This window comes from Curcuma longa, chromosome 11 (assembly GCF_044706935.1).
Source record: "Curcuma longa cultivar G26 ecotype Majalengka, Jawa Barat chromosome 11, ITB_CL_G26_1.1, whole genome shotgun sequence".
Lineage (NCBI taxonomy): Eukaryota > Viridiplantae > Streptophyta > Magnoliopsida > Zingiberales > Zingiberaceae > Curcuma > Curcuma longa.
The window spans coordinates 6,167,689-6,184,385 of record NC_133871.1 but is presented as its reverse complement, the minus strand read 5'-3'; the positions used below and the strand labels follow the sequence as shown (position 1 = coordinate 6,184,385).

Sequence of the window (16,697 nt, the reverse complement as noted above, 5' to 3'; positions counted from 1 at the left end):
GGGTGTCGCGACCAGCGGCCAGGTTGAGCAACCGTGATCTTACGACTGCTCACGAGCTGGTTGACTTCGACTCATGAGTCGGTCAACGGCCTAGCAAAGAGCCCCCGGGTCTTCATCAATTAGGGGATTTGTACCCATATCAACTTAACCCGAATCACATTGATTTGGTGAAATCCAAATCACACCCATTTTCTAATTCTGAGGGATTTCAAAAATTTTCAGGATGTATAAAATAATTGAGGACCTAATTGGAAGGTAGTTCTTGATTTTAAATTTTAATGGGCGGCAAGAGAAACATTAAAAGCCCGAAATAAAACTGGAGGGGGTAAAACAGAAAAAGTACATGCACATATTAACGTACAAAATTGTTGCTAAAGACCATCCGAGTTTCAAGTATTTTAAAAATACACCGAATTCTGTTGAAGAAGTTATCGCAACGGATCGAGCGAAAATCTCTCGACCTGCTGCTATTTAAGCCCGTGCGCCGGCGATTGATTGCATCCGGGCTCGCTGGGATTCCACCAGGGTTGCCTCATGGAGGAGTCGGCGAAGAGGAAGGAGAGGCTTCAGGCTATGCGCTTGGAGGCCTCTCGGGCAGTCGCCTCCGCTCAACACTCCCACTCCTTTCCATCCTCGATCGGGCAGATGCAGTCTCTGTCGCCATCGCCGCTGCCTCGGCTCGCCGATCGTCCACCGCTCGAGACCCCGCCACCAGCCCGCAGGTTCGACTTCTACACCGACCCCACGTCGGCCGTCTCGGCCTCCAAGCGGATGAGATTCTCCTACGCGGCTGGAGGATTCGGTCCCTTTTCCCCTCAACGCCCAACTCCGCTGCCGCCGCCGTCTTTTCCTTATGGTAAATCCCTAATCCCATTCCTCTTCTTTGTGTTCCTCTCTTCTTTTTTGGGATGTAAGATCATATTTTCTTTTTGTTGTTGTTGTTGTTCATATTCTGAACCTGTGGAGGAGTTGATCCATTCTGGTAAATCTAGTGCAAGGATAACTATGCTGTTTGTTTGGGTGGGTGGGTGGAAAGATACCAACTTTATATTAACTTCCGCACAACACATGAATTGGACCAATTGTCCAGGTGTTTTTGACGTAATTCAGGAATTCTTTCTTCCTCCTTATTCTGTAGAAGTTCGAACCACAGTTCCATGCATGATTAGACAATATTTTGCAATTACATATCCTGTTCGCCATTGTGCATCAAGCATTTGACGTTTCTGTACTCCTATCCTCTCATCTTTTATACTCTAGTTTTGGACCATCCTATTTTAGTCGATGCTTCATAGATTCCGTATTGAAAACGAACCTTCTACCTCTCTTCTTCCCTCCTCCTATCTCTTCCTCCTTAGACTGGAACCATTCTGTTGTCCTTAACTTAGTCTTCCACATTGCAGAGGTCAGTGTTGTTAAAGGCACAAGATGCTCTATGGTGCTTAGGTCCCTTTTTACCCAAGACGGTTGCCAAGACAAGCTCATTAGCTGTGCAGGATTGACCTACTCTTACCTGCATGTCTAGTCCAGTTCCTTGGTGCATCTCAACTACACTCATATAGGGAGTCTGCATCTCTAGTCTACTTATTTGGTGTTATGTTGGTATTATGTAGGCTGTTTCCAAGCCATATGGGAGCACTTAGATGGGTGATTTTTTAGTGGTTGCTATTACAATAACATTAAGACGGCAAAAAAGAAGAATATTAAATTAAAAATGACTAGTATATATATAATTCAATAATTTACATCCATAAATTCATATTACAAAAAAATATATAGCTGTCCCCACGGGTGTGGTGCAATGGTAAAGCACTTGGAGGAGCAATAAGAGAACCAAGTTTGTAAAACACTTGTATAGGGAGAATATCTCTTGCACAAGTTATGTTGGTTCCTTACTAATTCTTTAGAGCAATTAGGTGTAGCTTCAATAGATAATAAAAAATGAGAGAAAATAGATTGAAAGTGAATATACATCTTTATAGTTAAAACTTAAAAAGTCTAGAAATCTATTAGAGTGGAAAGTGCAAGTAGTGTAAAGAAAATATTATTCAATGTAATAAAAGTGATTTAGTTGATTTGTATATACTAACAATATAACCTTGTATAGCAATGGAGGGATAAGATTAATGCATCTGACTCCAAATAGCTGGGACAACACAGCTTGATGATAATGATGATGATGATGACGGTGAAATCATGTCCTCTTCCTATGAGTAAAAGTCTAGCAATTCAGTATCTTGACCAGATGCATTTGGTACAATAGTGAGCTCCTTATATCAGGATCAAAATTTCTTTCATTGCCTTTGTGCTACTAGTAGCATGCCCGGTTTTTCCCACTTTTGAAGAGTAAACTCTAGCATTTTAGTATCTTGACCAAACATGAGTTGGTGGGTAATGGACTACTTGTATTATGATCAAGTTCTCATATTGCGTCTTTATTTTATGAACAAGTTTTCCCCTCTAGGAAATTGGCACGTTGGCATCTTATATAGGAGCATTTGTTGGAAATGTACTTGTTGTTTTATGTTCAGAAGTTGGCACATTGCTTTTCACGTTTTTTTTAAATATAAAAATAACATTAGCCTTTTTTCAGAAAGTAAAAGCTAGGATCTCAGTATTCAGATGAATTTGGTACAGGAGTTCTTTTTCCCCTCTTTTAGTGTTATTTACAGAAATTCTCAAATTCCCTCATGTTCTGAATTTCTTACTCTAGCTTTCTTGCAATTGCGTTGTTAATTTAGTTATGCTTTTTGAATGTTTAATTAAACAGAAAAAATTGAAAGGTTGGTCATTCTGTTATTTCTAATTGAAAATTGTAGTTATACTCTACTTACTATCCATTAAGATCTTATTGATTCGATCACATTCTTACTTTGAAGCATAAACTGTGAAAGCTATTTTGTTTGCTCTTATTGAAAAATGAAAGTAAGTTAGAAGAGTTTGCCCCCTGCCTACAAGATTGTCGCGGTTGAGTACAGCTAATCACCTACTATGTGTGGCCACAAAGTTGTTTATTACTCAGATCCGCTGCTTGCCTGCATTGTTGTTCTTAATGACTTTTGATATCACTCCATTCCTTCAGTGTAAAGGGATGAATTAGTTTTTCTTTTGTATCAAGTTAATCATTCTTATGTTTGCTCGCTCTAATAGGACCAAAGAATACATATGTGGATAACACTTGCCCTGCTTTCCATCAGATGCCTCACCAATCAGATTGTAGCTCGCATGGAACCCCGTCACGAGTTTCTCACTACAGTCCCTGGGGAAGTGCTATTCAATTTCAAACTCCCTCGTCAGGGCATCAAGGATCCCCTGTTACTGGCCCAGGTTCATGGAATGCATCTGGTGGTTCTTCTGGGCACAGCTTCGCGGCACGCCCTTCAGGTAGTTTTTCCTCGAGTCCTCATTTCAGGCCAGGAGGAAGTCAATTAAGCAACCACCGAACTAACAGACCGCATTCCAATTTGGGACGAGGTAGGGGCTCAAATTCAAGGCTCAATCGAAGTGGAGGCAAACGAGATGATATAGCGAGTTACTTCATGAAGTCTATGCTCGAAGACCCATGGTGTGACACAGAACCTGTTGTCGGAGACATATTGGAGCCAATGTCTAGCCCAGGATATCGGCGTCCAGAATCAACATCTGGGAAGAACAACCAAATGCCAGAAACTGAGAATAATCATAAGTTGGATTCCAACTCGAGCCTCGCTGAGTTCCTAGCAGCTTCTTTAAAGGAGACCATCAACGATACAGATTGAACAGCATCTTCTATTAACTTTCTTAAGTATTCTGTCATTTTTAAATGCATTTACGAAAAATTTAGAGTTAGATTCTTTCGACTATTGTATAAGATGTCTGATTTATGATCCACATGTATCTGTCAAGCAAAGTTTAGTTTCGATCTTTTTTGTGATAGCTGAGGATTTATTTAATTTCATTTCTTTCTACTGAGTGTCATATGTGTTTTCATAATGACAATAAACTTTTCCATTCATAAAAAATCATGTGGGGGAAACGTGTACGGCGGGGAGCTGCTCGATGGTTGGGGAGCAGCTCTCGGGTGTGGGGACACGTGTACGGTGAGGCATCCCTCTTGTGTGCTGCCGTTGTGAGGTGACCGTCCATCCGATCGGTGGGTGGCACTTAAATTGTCGAAATTTTAATTTACTAATAATGTGCTATTATTTAATTTCTTCTCATCGTTATTAAATTAGCGATATCGCAACGACTTTTAATTACCATCAATGATAATTTTTTACATCACAAATAATTATTTTTGAGAGGAAAATATTTTTCTAATATATATATATATATAATTGAATCGATGGTCATATTTTACATTCTCGGTTGTCAAACAGAAAAAACCGGCTCAAATCGAACCGCCGCGCTGGCATTTACGTAATTTCAGGAAACCATATCATCAGGTTCAAATTTTGTGCCCTCCAGAATTAGCAAGAACCCGGTCGGTTTTGCCGAGGATTAGCATAGGAAATCACTAGAGCTTAACGCTTGTGTATGATCGCCTGTTCATATAAAATAGCATTCAGGCTTATTCCAAATTCATTTGTTTTTTTTTATAAATTATCAATTAGTAAATTAGTTATTTGGGATCAAAAATTTTGTTGAAAAAGAATATAAAATTTATTTGGTTCGCACATACTCCTGTTCCTTGTCTTACGTTTCACAGGAGATTCAAAACCCAGACGGTGGGGCCCACGGAGCCGCATTGTTTTTTTCTGAAAAATGCGCGAGACGCTAATAGCAATTAGCCCTCCCGAAACACGAGGCAGCTGGCACGCGTCGGTCAAATTTCTCCTCCGCTTCTCCAGTCTGTCCTCCGACGTAGTCGCCTCTTCCTTCTTATTCTTTCGTATTTCCCTTCTCGCCACCGCCACCACCAGGGCCTTCGCCTCCTCCTCCTCCTCCTCCTCCTCCTCCTCCTCATCGCATTCCCCATTGATGAGGAAGTGATATAGAGATTAGAGAGAAGAAACCCTCGACCTGGTCGGCGGACCTTCCAGGGGATCCGCTTCTGCGTTCTCTCCTTCGCTTTGAAACGCTGCGTGCGCCTCTCGGCTGGATCTGACTCGCTCAGATCCTTGCCTCCCAGGTTTCGTTCAATAAAATTCTCTAGTGTTTTTCAATTTCTGTTGTGGCATTGAGTTCGTCGTTTTTGAGGATTGGATGTTGGATTTAGTTGTTGGATCTGGAACCACCTGATCTCGATTTCCATTCTTGAGTCGGTGGATTGAAATATATCTCCCGTATTCTTCAAATGTAATCGCATTCTGGGTTAGATCTTCATCAGCAATTTGTCGGGGTTTGGGAGCTTTCGATGCTGAATTTTACTTTAAAAGTGCTTGCTATAGTTTATTTGAATCGAATGTAGTTGTTTTTCTTACCGTTTTTATTCTTATGGAATATCTCGATTGTCTTGAATTTCGACTGTGGCTGTTCTTGATAGGTTACTCTAAATGTCCTTCCTCTGTTATAGGGGTTATTAAGAGCTTGTTTCCTTAAAAAAAAAATAAGTTGAAGGATGGATCATTTTTGCGCTAATTTTTCCTAGTACTCTGGCTTTTTTTTGGATAAATGGTCAAACGTATTAGCAATTTAGCATTGAAGACGTTTATTTCAGACATTCTGAGGTTTTTCATCTCTTTGCATTTCAAATTTAGTTTGTAAATATTAACTACGTTTTCTTCCTTATTTGAAAAAAAAATTCTTTTGAGGGAATTATATATCAATTTGATTCATCGTTAATCAATCATTATATGTTGCGTGTTAGTGTTAAAGTTGCTTTATATAATGCTTGTTTGCTTTACAAAATGGCATCTTAGACATGTGTTCGGATCTATAGTAAGGTAACAGAATGCTTCTCCAATTTCACTGTTTATTTATTTTTTGATAAATGTGTACAATTTTATGAACGATCCTCTATAGGGATGGATTCTGTGAATTACAAACACTGTGTCTCGTATTATTCAATCTTCTATTTGACCCTGTTATTTTTGTTGTTGCAACATTAGGATAACTATTATAATTTCAGAGGATCACTTGCACAAAGCGCTTCAAAGAAGGTCATCCTAGCAAGGATCATGAAGAAAGCTTTTGATCAAACTGTTCGTGACTTGTGAGTTCTCTTATTCTTGAATTATATATTCACTTGGGGATTGATTTTTAGTAGGTCATGTTATGTAAAAAAAGAGGTATGTGATCGAACAACCCACCAGAGACCTAGGAGTGTCTAGCGTTGATTAAGTACTTCACATTTAGCAGTTGAAATACATGGCATCCACTAAATGCTCCTAAAGGGATACATTCTTCTTTTAGAATGTAGATCCATAGCCACTTAAAGCGAGAGGCTATGGGTCATGTATTATTGAGTGTTAATTAGGTCCTTGATTAAATAAATAGATCTCAGCAGTAGTGACAGGTGTTGATTAAGTACTGCTTCACATCACATTGAGTGCTTGAAATACATGAGCACCAACTCAATTCCTGCAAGAGGGGCTTTGTTCTTATGGAATGTAGAGCCATAGCGCACTAGGTGAAAGGCTTGTTTGATGATCCCTAGACACCAACCTTCCCCCTTCAATTGGTTTGCATAGCAAATTCTATTGGACTGGCTTTTTGATAAAACGAGAGTTGTACCATAAAGGACCTCTATGTAGTCCTGTTTATTTAACTTCCTAGGTAGTGTAGGGTAGACACATGATTGGTAGCAAGGCATTGTAGAAACTTTATGCTTGCCCATCAGGATATGATGTTGCCCCTTTTCATGTTTTTACAGGAAAAGAGAGGTGAACAAGAAAGTTCTAAAGGTTCCAGGTATAGAGCAGAAGGTAAATTATTCTACACCCCACACCATTTCATATTTGGTTGTTAATTGTCTGTGTCCATTTTGGTAACTCAAATTGTATGCACCAAAGTTATATTATTTTAGGTAATACTAATTCATATATGAACTTCCTATACACCATAAAATATATATTTACCTTCATATGCTCTTTGGTTCTTGAAGATGTATACGTGCTCAAATTTGTTTCCTTTATTATCTTGGATCAGGTTCTTGATGCAACAAGTAATGAATCCTGGGGACCACATGGATCTCTTCTTGCTGATATTGCTCAGGCAACCAGAAACTAGTAAGCTCACACCATTGACAAGCTTTCTTTCAGCTATTTCCTTTCTGGAATCTAATTTATTTAGCAATATTATACAGCCATGAATACCAAAGGATTATGAATGTGATATGGAAGAGGATCAATGATACCGGAAAAAATTGGCGTCATGTTTACAAGGTTTTGTAACCTTTAGTTAACGTGTTTGAAGTGAAAAAAATGTCATTGCAATTTGTTGTGTGTTCAGTTTATTCTTTCACACAGCTCGTCCTTTCAAGCTCTGCATCATGTTTACAAGGGTTTGGCTAATGTTCTATTCCGTTAATTGATTTTAGGCATTGATGGTTCTGGAGTACCTAGTAGCAAATGGATCAGACCATGTGATTGACAATATTAAGGAGCATTCATATCACATATCAGTAATATTTATCCTTCATCTTTTGTGTTTGGTGAAAATGTGCCTTCTTTCACTTGTATCCTTAGAGTTGCTTTTTCTTTAAATTGGAGGAGTTGACTTGTATTTTAGGCTCTATCGAATTTCCAATATATTGACTCAAGCGGACGAGATCAGGGAAGCAATATCAGAAGGAAATCACAAATTCTTGTAGCTCTAGTCAATGACAAGGAAAAAATCCAGGAATTTAGAAAAAAGAATTCTGCAAATCGGGACATGTATGATTCTTCTTTTGCAACACTCTTGATATGTCCTAGCTACCTACTAAAATCACCTGCTTTTGTTGCATAGGCGTCGAGTTTCAACCGGTAGGCCTGGAAGCTACAGTGACAATAATGATGATTACTATGAGAATCGCTACGCTAGTAGTGATGAAGATCCATATGGTAACAGAAACAAAAGAGAAGTTGGACACAGAGACAGAGATGATGATAGAAGTAGCGGAGCTGGGGTCCAATATGGTCGAGAAGGAGATAGAAATAGTGGGTACACAGATGAACATGATAATGATAATGCTGAGCGATATTCATCTAGGTAAGCCACTTCCCCTTCCATATTTAATAACTTGGTTCATTTTCCTTGGACAGGGTTTATCATTGATGATTCTTCTAGTGATTGTGAGGTTTTAGTAATTTTTGTAGGTTATTGAGGTGATACCGATATAAAATATTTCTACATGGATGTTCTTTTGTTAAATTTTATTCTGAATAATTTGGTGATCTATTTACTGGTATGCAAACCTTGATTCTATTATATGGTTACTCCTGTTGTGACACCCTGTTTTGCTTGTTTGTTCACTGAAGTAATCTTATTACTGGACTTTTGAGCTTGATCACTTAAAGTTGATTCACCTTCCTTTAATTAAATAAAATTCCTTGAGATTATAAAAATGTTTGGTATAATGGCTGATTATGATTTCTTTGACACTAGTGGTGATGGTGGTGGTGGAGCCGATAATTATCCTCGGGAACAAGGGTGAGTGATTGGAATTTTACTGGGTTAATACCTATTATAGTTGTGTCTCGTGTCTTTAAGATCTGCTGGACTGGCACAAGCTGTTGTCTAACTACTTATTACATCAGCAGGCAGTTGGGCCAAAGGCTTTCTGACACGAGTGTTGGAGCACCGCCAAGCTATGAAGAAGCTACAAGAGATGTTGAAATCAATGTGCATGATGACAGGTTCATTTGCATGCTATTGTTCAAATTATAATATCTTTCGCGTTACCTCCATGAGCCAACCTTGATAAAACAAGTTTAATTTGTAGAAATGGAGATGATCTTGTAACAGCTGCTCCAAAGGTTTCTTCACCTTCTGCACCTAAATCAAACTCCCTGTCAGACAGTACAGACCAAGTAACGGCACCTTTTGCCATGATAGATAGATTTCCTGCAAGTACGAACCAAGGTTTTGACCATCCTCCAGATGATGCATTTTTTTCAACAAACCAAGATAAGAACAATGGTTTTGATGAGTTTGATCCTCGTGATTCATCAGTATCAGGTAACACTAAATTGCAATTCTATTGCAGGCACACTCTATATAGATACATCTCTATTGTCAACTGTTTTTATTGCATTCTATTTTTCCAGAACATCACTCACCTCAATCACCACTAGCACAAGCACCACTTCCCCTGTCCTACATCTTGAATTCCATTTCTTTAGGGTTTACAACATCATCCACATCAATCACCACTAGTACAAGCACCACTGCCCAAGTGCTACTTCTAATACTTGGTACAACCATCATATATGGAAGGGTTATTACAGTGACACGATGATGCAAAATTGTTATTTTAGCATATTGATATGAATCCATTATTGACTATCTCAGATAGTGATAATGATTTCTCTTCATGTGTTTTCTACTGTTTTTTTATTTCTATAAATCACTGTATTTTACAATGACTGATGACCCTGGTGTTGTCTCTCAATAAGCTGATCCACCTGTTGCTGATAGTCTGGAGATGGGCATTTTTGGACCTTCCTCTGCACCAGATATTTATTCACTAGCTTTGACTTCATCAAGTGCTACTCACAATGGTGCTGAAATTGATTGTCCTGCAAATTCAGGTGTTGGGCCTGATTTTGGAATGATGTCATCAGCAGCTAATGTGTTTGCTCAGGTTAGTTTTATATCTATTTGCTAGCATAATTCCACTAATACTTTTAAATGTATAAAAATGCCATGATGAGCAATGTTTATTTGAATTATTGTGTACATAATCATACCAAGTTTTTTTGAATAGAACTTTCTCATCAAGTTAGAACTCCAAAAGCCATTTGCTTAACTTTAAAAACTGTTGTCGAAGTGTTTTGTTGGCTTTGCTTATTAGTACACTAATTATCTTCTTTGTGCTTGCGCCTAATGTTTCTTGCCTTTTTGACACTTTCTGCAGCCCGGTTCTAATCCTTTTGAGGATCCTCCCTTTGTAGCTTCCCAACATTCTTTCGACCCAGAACACAATACTGCAACAGGCACACACTTCCATTCTTCCAGTTCCACTGGGGGCACTGAATATCCTCTCCCTTTAGTTCCCAAAACTGAAACCACAGGCATGGACTTTGATCTGTCCTTTGGCATTTCTTACAATCCTGTATTAGATGGTCAACAAAGTTCCCACACAAATGCTGGAATCTTGACCCCTCTTGTAACACAACCGAGCCATGATATTTCAGCCATGCTGACAGGCAAGGATGCTGCTGTTTCTTCTCATGAATCTCGATCTGTGGCACCAACAAATGTACAAGGAAATTTTCAACATCAGTCTGGAAACTCCTTTGGCTTTTCTTACAATCCTGCATTGGATGGTCAACCAGGTTCTTTTGCTAGCCCAGCAAATTTCACGCCAGAAGCTCCTGTCAGCCAACAGAACAATGATTTTTCAGCTATGCTGACAGGCATCCAGGCCTCTGTTCCTACCCAGGAATTTCAACCTTCACCACCAACGCATGTACAAGTAAATCCTCAACCTCAGTCAGGTCCACCAGCTCCATCTGCATCACAAGCAACTCAATATCCCACATTCAATGCTCACCCTGGTACTCCATCAAATAACCACATTGCTCAGATGGATAACCTTTCACAACTCAGCCTACAGACTACACTTGCTGCAACACCACATCTACAACAAAATTCAGATTCTCAACCTCAGTCAGCTCGATCAGCTCCATTTGCCTCACAGTTGACTCCATTTACCACACTGGATGCCCACCCTTTTACTCCAGTAAATAATCAGACTACCCAGATGGATGCCTTTTCACAGTATGGCCAACAGATTCCACCAGCCGCACCAACATATGGGCCAGGAAATCTAAATCCTCGACCTCAGTCAGTGCCAGCTCCATTTGCATCACAGTCAACCCCATTTACCACACTGGAACCTCACCTTATTACTCCAGTAAACAATCACTCTACCCAATTGAATATCTTTTCACAGGATCCGCCTGCAGCCCCAACAAATGCACAGGGAAATCTAATGTCTCACTCAAGCATACCCTCTCAGTTTGCGTCACAGACAACTACTCCAGTAAATAACCTGACCAATCAGTGGAATACTTTTTTGCAGCCTGGCCAACAGACACAACCAACCATGGATCTTGCCCCTGCACTGGTTGTACCCCCTGTAAAAGATGCTGCATCCAAGGAGAAATTTGAGGCCAAATCGAGAGTCTGGGCTGACACACTGAGTCGCGGTTTAGTTAATCTGGACATATCTGGACGTAAGTATCTAGTTTTTATTTTATTTTTAGTTTTTTGCTTTTTTTTTTACTGAAATTCTCTTAGGATTGGTGGAATAATATGGTTTTAAGAATTGCATAAGACTTAATGAATGCACAATTTATGTAATCAAAACAGTGCAGGTAAAAATTGCCATCTCACATGTTAAAGAGTTAGAAAGCTATAAGTTCATGATATATGAATTTTTGGATTCAATTCTGATTCCATGACATTTTTTCAGCTAAAACTAATCCTCATGCGGACATTGGTATTGACTTCGACTCTATGAATCGGAAGGAGAAACGAGAAGAGAAGAAGCTTACTGCAGCACCAGTATCTACCATTACCATGGGAAAGGCCATGGGCACTGGCTCTGGCATTGGCCGTGCCGGTGCTGGTGCCATGTCGGGCCCTCCAAATCCCATGATGGGCATGGGCATGGGCATGATGGGTGGTGCTGGCATGGGAATTGGGCCAATGGGTGGTGGTCCTGGCATGGGAATTGGCCCGATGGGTGGTGGTCTTGGCATGGGAATCGGTCCAATGGGTGGTGGTGCCGGCATGGGAATGCGAATGGGAATGGGTGGATATGGAGGCAACATGGGTCAACCTATGTGCATGGGAATGAACCCCGGAATGAATCAAGGTATGCCTCTACGACCACCGATGGGAGCTCCTCCTCCAGGTCAAGGTGGTACCGCTGGGTTCGGCTACAACCCAATGAGTGGCATGGGCAACTATGGTTCTCAGCAACCATACGGAGGTGCATACAGATGAGTAAGTTCTCATTCCAAAACGCTTTTCATCAGTTTGGCATATCAAATGCTTAAGCATTTTTTTTCTTTCATCTATCTTTGTGTCGATTCAGGTATATCATATTTCAAATCTGCTTCTTTGTGACAATGGTTGTGTTCTTTCCAACATTTCTAATGATCTTCCTTTAGGAGTGTTGGCTCTTCCTATAGCTATCCGGTGATAAATTGGGTTGTTACATCAATTTGTAGGTGTATTTGTTTCCCCATTTTGTCCAAAGATTTGTTTTAGCATTCATGCTGAAATAGGAAGAAAAATAAACAAAGATTCATATACTTTCTCATCTCCAAAAGTTTTTTTTGTATACTATACTGATTTCATACTTTTGAATTTGGTGTTCTTGGAGAGAATTTATTCACTGCATATTTCTCCTCGAGTATTCTGCTTCATCCTTATGTGTATGGATGTGATGAACAAGATGATAAATAAGGGAGAACGAACAAGGAATACTACTTTATGGAGGATGAACGTTCCGTAACAGAGAGGAACAGAAATTAGGCATCTGAAAACGTTAGCAAAGTAACTATGTCAGAAAAAAGATGACTGTCGAAGCTAACCATTAAAATTTTAAAAGTCAAAAAGGAAGATTCCTGATCAGAGATGCTTAAATTAGAAATGTGACTTTCTCCATATTAAAACATTAATTAATTGTGACTTGTGAATCTCTACACGCGATAATGCTGCGTGTCGATGCTACTACATCGAGCAATGTTTTTAAAAGCTCTGCCTAACAACCGATTCGATTCCTCACTGTTTGATTCTACAAAGATGGCCTAAGTGAACTCATCCATCCAAGTAAACACTGTGATGACAATGTCATCAATCTACTCATTTGCATCAAGAATATAAAGTAACTTTGGCATGGCAATAAACTCCACCTAATTTTAAAAAGAAAAATTCTTATTTAGGATAAAATTATCAATTGATAAACTCTAATAAAGCCAAGAAATGTGTCTGATGGCACAGAACACAGATACAAACTTTGGAGGGAGGATTCCTTCCAATCGTGGCATTAGTCAATAGCAAATTGGTTTCATTAAAACAAAAATTACTCCAAACATTCAAAAAATAATAATATTAAAAATAACTCCTCCAAAAAGAACTGTAAAAAGAATTCAATACACCAAACCACAAGTTTCCCCTCCTTTTACTTGCTTTCTAGACTAAACAATTATAACAACTAGTTGTCTCTCCTTGCATAATGTCATCTTCTACCTTTTGTTTAACCACTCAAACTTCCTCTGTACAAAAATTGGAGGGGGTTTATGAAAAAATGATTTCAGAAAACAGAGCAAACATGGAGCGAAGAAAGAGGGAGATTTTCTTGGTCGTGGGTGAGGATTGACGGACGTATTCAGTCGCGCCGGAGGCGGATGTAGTCGAGGAGGTCGCACCCGTCGGCGAAGGAGGCGGCGGCGGCATTCTGGTTGGCCTTGATGCGCATCTCTACGACCTTCTTGTGGGAGTTGGAGTGGACGGAGGGGACGAAGGTGGGGCTGGCGGCGGGGCGGTACTCCGGGAAGAGCCGGCCGGACTTGTACCGGACGCCGCAGGCGTTGCAGAGTGTTTTGGGTCCCATCGGCCCCGCTCGCCACTGCGGGGTCTTCTGGATTTGGCAGTGCGCGCATTTCCGCACCGGCGGTGGCGGCGGTGAGTCCGACTCGTCGGCGTACGGGTTCGGCTTCTTCTTCTTGCTCTTTTTCTTGAGAAGCGGTGGCGGCGCGGGGGACGAGGACTCGCCGAAGCTCTCCGGGTCTGATGTGGCGGCGGTGACGGAGCCGGCGGGCGGCGGGAGGCTGGGAATGACGACGAGGGAATGGGGCGAGAAGGTGGCCGGGCGCGCGCGCTTGCTGCGTGCTCGGCCGGGTACGACCAGGACTGCCGGCGGTTCCGGGGGGCTGAGAGGCGGCGGCGGTATCGCCTTCTCCTCCTTCTTGCCGCCGATGAAGTAGCAAGCAGCGGTCGAGGAGGAAGAAGAGGACGAGGTGGTGATGCTGGAATCGCTGCTTGCGCCGCCGCCCCCGTTTGTGTTCGCTTCGAGAACAGAGACCGGACTTGAGGTGCGAAAGCAACAACGCTCACCGACACTTTTCTCGGCGGCGGCGCCGCCCCCGCCGGCCCGTAAGGCCGAGCGAGAAGGAATCAGAATCTTCGAGGAATTTGGACATCCACTCCAGCTGCTCGATGTCGAGCTCATCGCACTGCCACAGTGCCATTACAAAAATTTCTCAAATCAAATCCCAATTCCCAAAAATTTCTACCCAAATTTCGCCGAATTAAATCAAATACTGCGCCAAAACCGAAACTTTACCGGATTGAGCTCCTCCTCCTCCACGCCGAACTCGCCGCCAGCCTTCTTCCCTCCCTCTCCGCCTAAAATCTCGTCGGCGCCGCAAACCGGCAGCGGAGGAAGAAGAATCGGCTCCGGCACCATCCCAAGCGCGTCCTCGTCGCTGGGGAAGTCAAGCAAGTCCTCGATGTGGTCGAACAGGTGGCCCACCCCATCCTCCATCTCCTCCCCTCCCTGCAAACACACCACGCCATCAACACCCGCCATTAACGTCGGCAGAGATCAAGATCGAATTTTGAGAGCATACGATGAAATTGCGCAACAGTGTCGACGTCCTCACCCACCAGAGAACAGAGAAGCTTCTCGGTGCGGAGTAGAACCGTAAGCGAAGTGGAGGCGCAGCAAGAAACAAAACAGAGAAGCTCGATCACGGAGAAGACGGGGAATGGAAAGTCGCGACGGGGAGAAAGAGGAGATTAAAAAAGGAGGAAGAGAAGGAAACGTGAGAGCGGTGATGGCTCCACAACACCGCCACCATTATACCTCCTCCACCACCACCACCACCATTACCATTATGCATAGCTTCACCTCCCAACCTCAACCTCACATGACAAGTCATTGTTATTTGTTGGTGGAATGCAATCTAACTTGCAGGGGGCCCACAGGCTGGTGAGCCCTAATGCAACCAACCTGTCCTCCCCTAACCCTCTTAAACTACTCGCGACTAGTTAGTATTGTCATTATGTTACTCGGACTCGAATACAAGTATCCGATACGTATATTATTCGTATACAATCTCAAGACAAATACTTGCATTAGGTCTCAAAATTAGAAATGTAAATGAATTGAACGTTTGTGAACAAATTTAATATCTATTTAATCAAAATTTATTTATATTCGTTCAATATATAATACAAAATCAATTAAATAAATAAATTTGATTAACTTATTAAATTAAATGATAAATTTACTTATTTATAAATAATATTCAATAAAATTTTTATCAACATACTAAATATATATATATATAATCAAATTTAATAATATTTTAAATAATCAAATAGGTCTCAAAATTAAAGAACGTTTGTATTTAACTCGTTTGCTCTACTCAAAATGGTGTATTAATTGCTCTTTTTTCTTTTCTTTTCTTTTCTGATATTTTACGTTGCTTTATTTTCAATCGTTTGGGGGCTTTGCCGTGAGGGCAAGCAAAGCAAAGCAAAGGAGGAGAAGCTATCGAGTAAATTGTTTTTATTTGAGAAAAAAGAAGAAAAAAATAAATAAATAGGTGAGTGGGTCACCACTCAGTCAGCATTGGGGGCAGAGAGAGAGAGATATTTAGGCAATTAAAGCATCCATTTACAGATGAAGTCGCGACTGTCGGTGTGAATTTCTTTTTTTTTTCACTTTAAAAAATCCTCTTTTTTTCTATTTAATTTTTCATTAATTCTGAACGTGACCGCTGATTTCTGGAATTAGATGTTTTTTAATTCACTTATTCAACTCTTCCCGAATTAACTAATTTTAAAGATGATTAATTTTATAAAAAATTTCTATCTATTATTAAAATAAATTCAAAAAATATAAAATGATTTACGTCATTTATTTCTTGCCCCTTGTGTTGGGTCTCGAGGAAGAAGAAAAAAAAATATGTGCACCTCTTCTTGTACTTAAATTTAATGGGTTTCATTTTATTATTCTGGTTCGTTCTGAATATAGAATAAACTTGTTTATGAGAACAATTACTAATTAAAACTTTAAAAAAAATTGTTTATATATGTTTATTTATTTAAATCAATTTATAGATTATTTTAACAAAAAAATTCAAGTCATTTGCTAAAGGTAGGAATTATTTTAAAAAATGGCACTTTGATTCAATAAGTTTTGAGAGTTAGCTAGTTTTTATTTTGTTCAAAAATATCTCTCTTCTCTACTAGAATGAGTTGCCTATGTAAACACTTTTTTATCTTCCACAACAAACAACATAAAATTTTATAATTGTGAGATTGTGCAGTCTAGTTAGTTTCACTTAATGTATAGTCTCTATTATGGTCCCAAACAATGAGAGTGGCTATGGCAATACGCACACACATCAAATTAGAGATACAAGTGCTACGAGAAGTGCATTGCTACACTTCAAGTGATCCACCACATCATCGAAGGGTGAAGAACCATAAGCTCCCATGAGGCCAATCGAGCTAAGGAAAGCAAATCCAATAACTATGCGATGTGAAAAAGGTGTCGATGAACCTTGAGACGGCATCAATGGCCAAGGAAGATAAAGTAACTTAAT

General features: G+C 40.3%; 2 protein-coding genes and 1 pseudogene across 5 annotated transcripts; 2 read left to right on the top strand and 1 right to left on the bottom strand.

Moving 5' to 3' along the window:
- Positions 1–534: 534 nt before the first annotated feature.
- Positions 535–3,758, top strand: LOC141837394 (protein SICKLE-like). Its single transcript, XM_074724805.1, has 2 exons — positions 535–856; positions 3,151–3,758. The coding sequence occupies exons 1-2, from the start codon at positions 535–537 to the stop codon at positions 3,756–3,758; spliced, it is 930 nt and encodes a 309-aa protein (XP_074580906.1).
- A 1,138-nt stretch (positions 3,759–4,896) lies between these two features.
- On the top strand, positions 4,897–12,429 carry LOC141840689 (clathrin interactor EPSIN 3-like). 4 transcript variants are annotated; one of them, XM_074728741.1, is made up of 15 exons: positions 4,897–5,110; positions 6,030–6,133; positions 6,794–6,845; positions 7,069–7,148; positions 7,226–7,304; positions 7,460–7,543; positions 7,651–7,796; positions 7,870–8,112; positions 8,509–8,553; positions 8,661–8,759; positions 8,846–9,081; positions 9,519–9,706; positions 9,980–11,303; positions 11,543–12,078; positions 12,170–12,429. In XM_074728741.1, exons 2-14 carry the CDS (start codon positions 6,099–6,101, stop codon positions 12,076–12,078), a joined length of 3,147 nt encoding a protein of 1,048 aa, XP_074584842.1. In that variant the 5' UTR covers positions 4,897–5,110; positions 6,030–6,098; the 3' UTR covers positions 12,170–12,429. The 4 variants fall into 4 exon arrangements, with proteins under 4 accessions (XP_074584842.1, XP_074584841.1, XP_074584840.1 ...); XM_074728740.1 differs by having other exon boundaries at positions 6,050–6,133; positions 11,543–12,186; XM_074728739.1 differs by having other exon boundaries at positions 11,543–12,186.
- Positions 12,430–13,207: 778 nt separating this feature from the next.
- LOC141840920 (uncharacterized) lies at positions 13,208–14,948 on the bottom strand (annotated as a pseudogene).
- Positions 14,949–16,697: the final 1,749 nt, after the last annotated feature.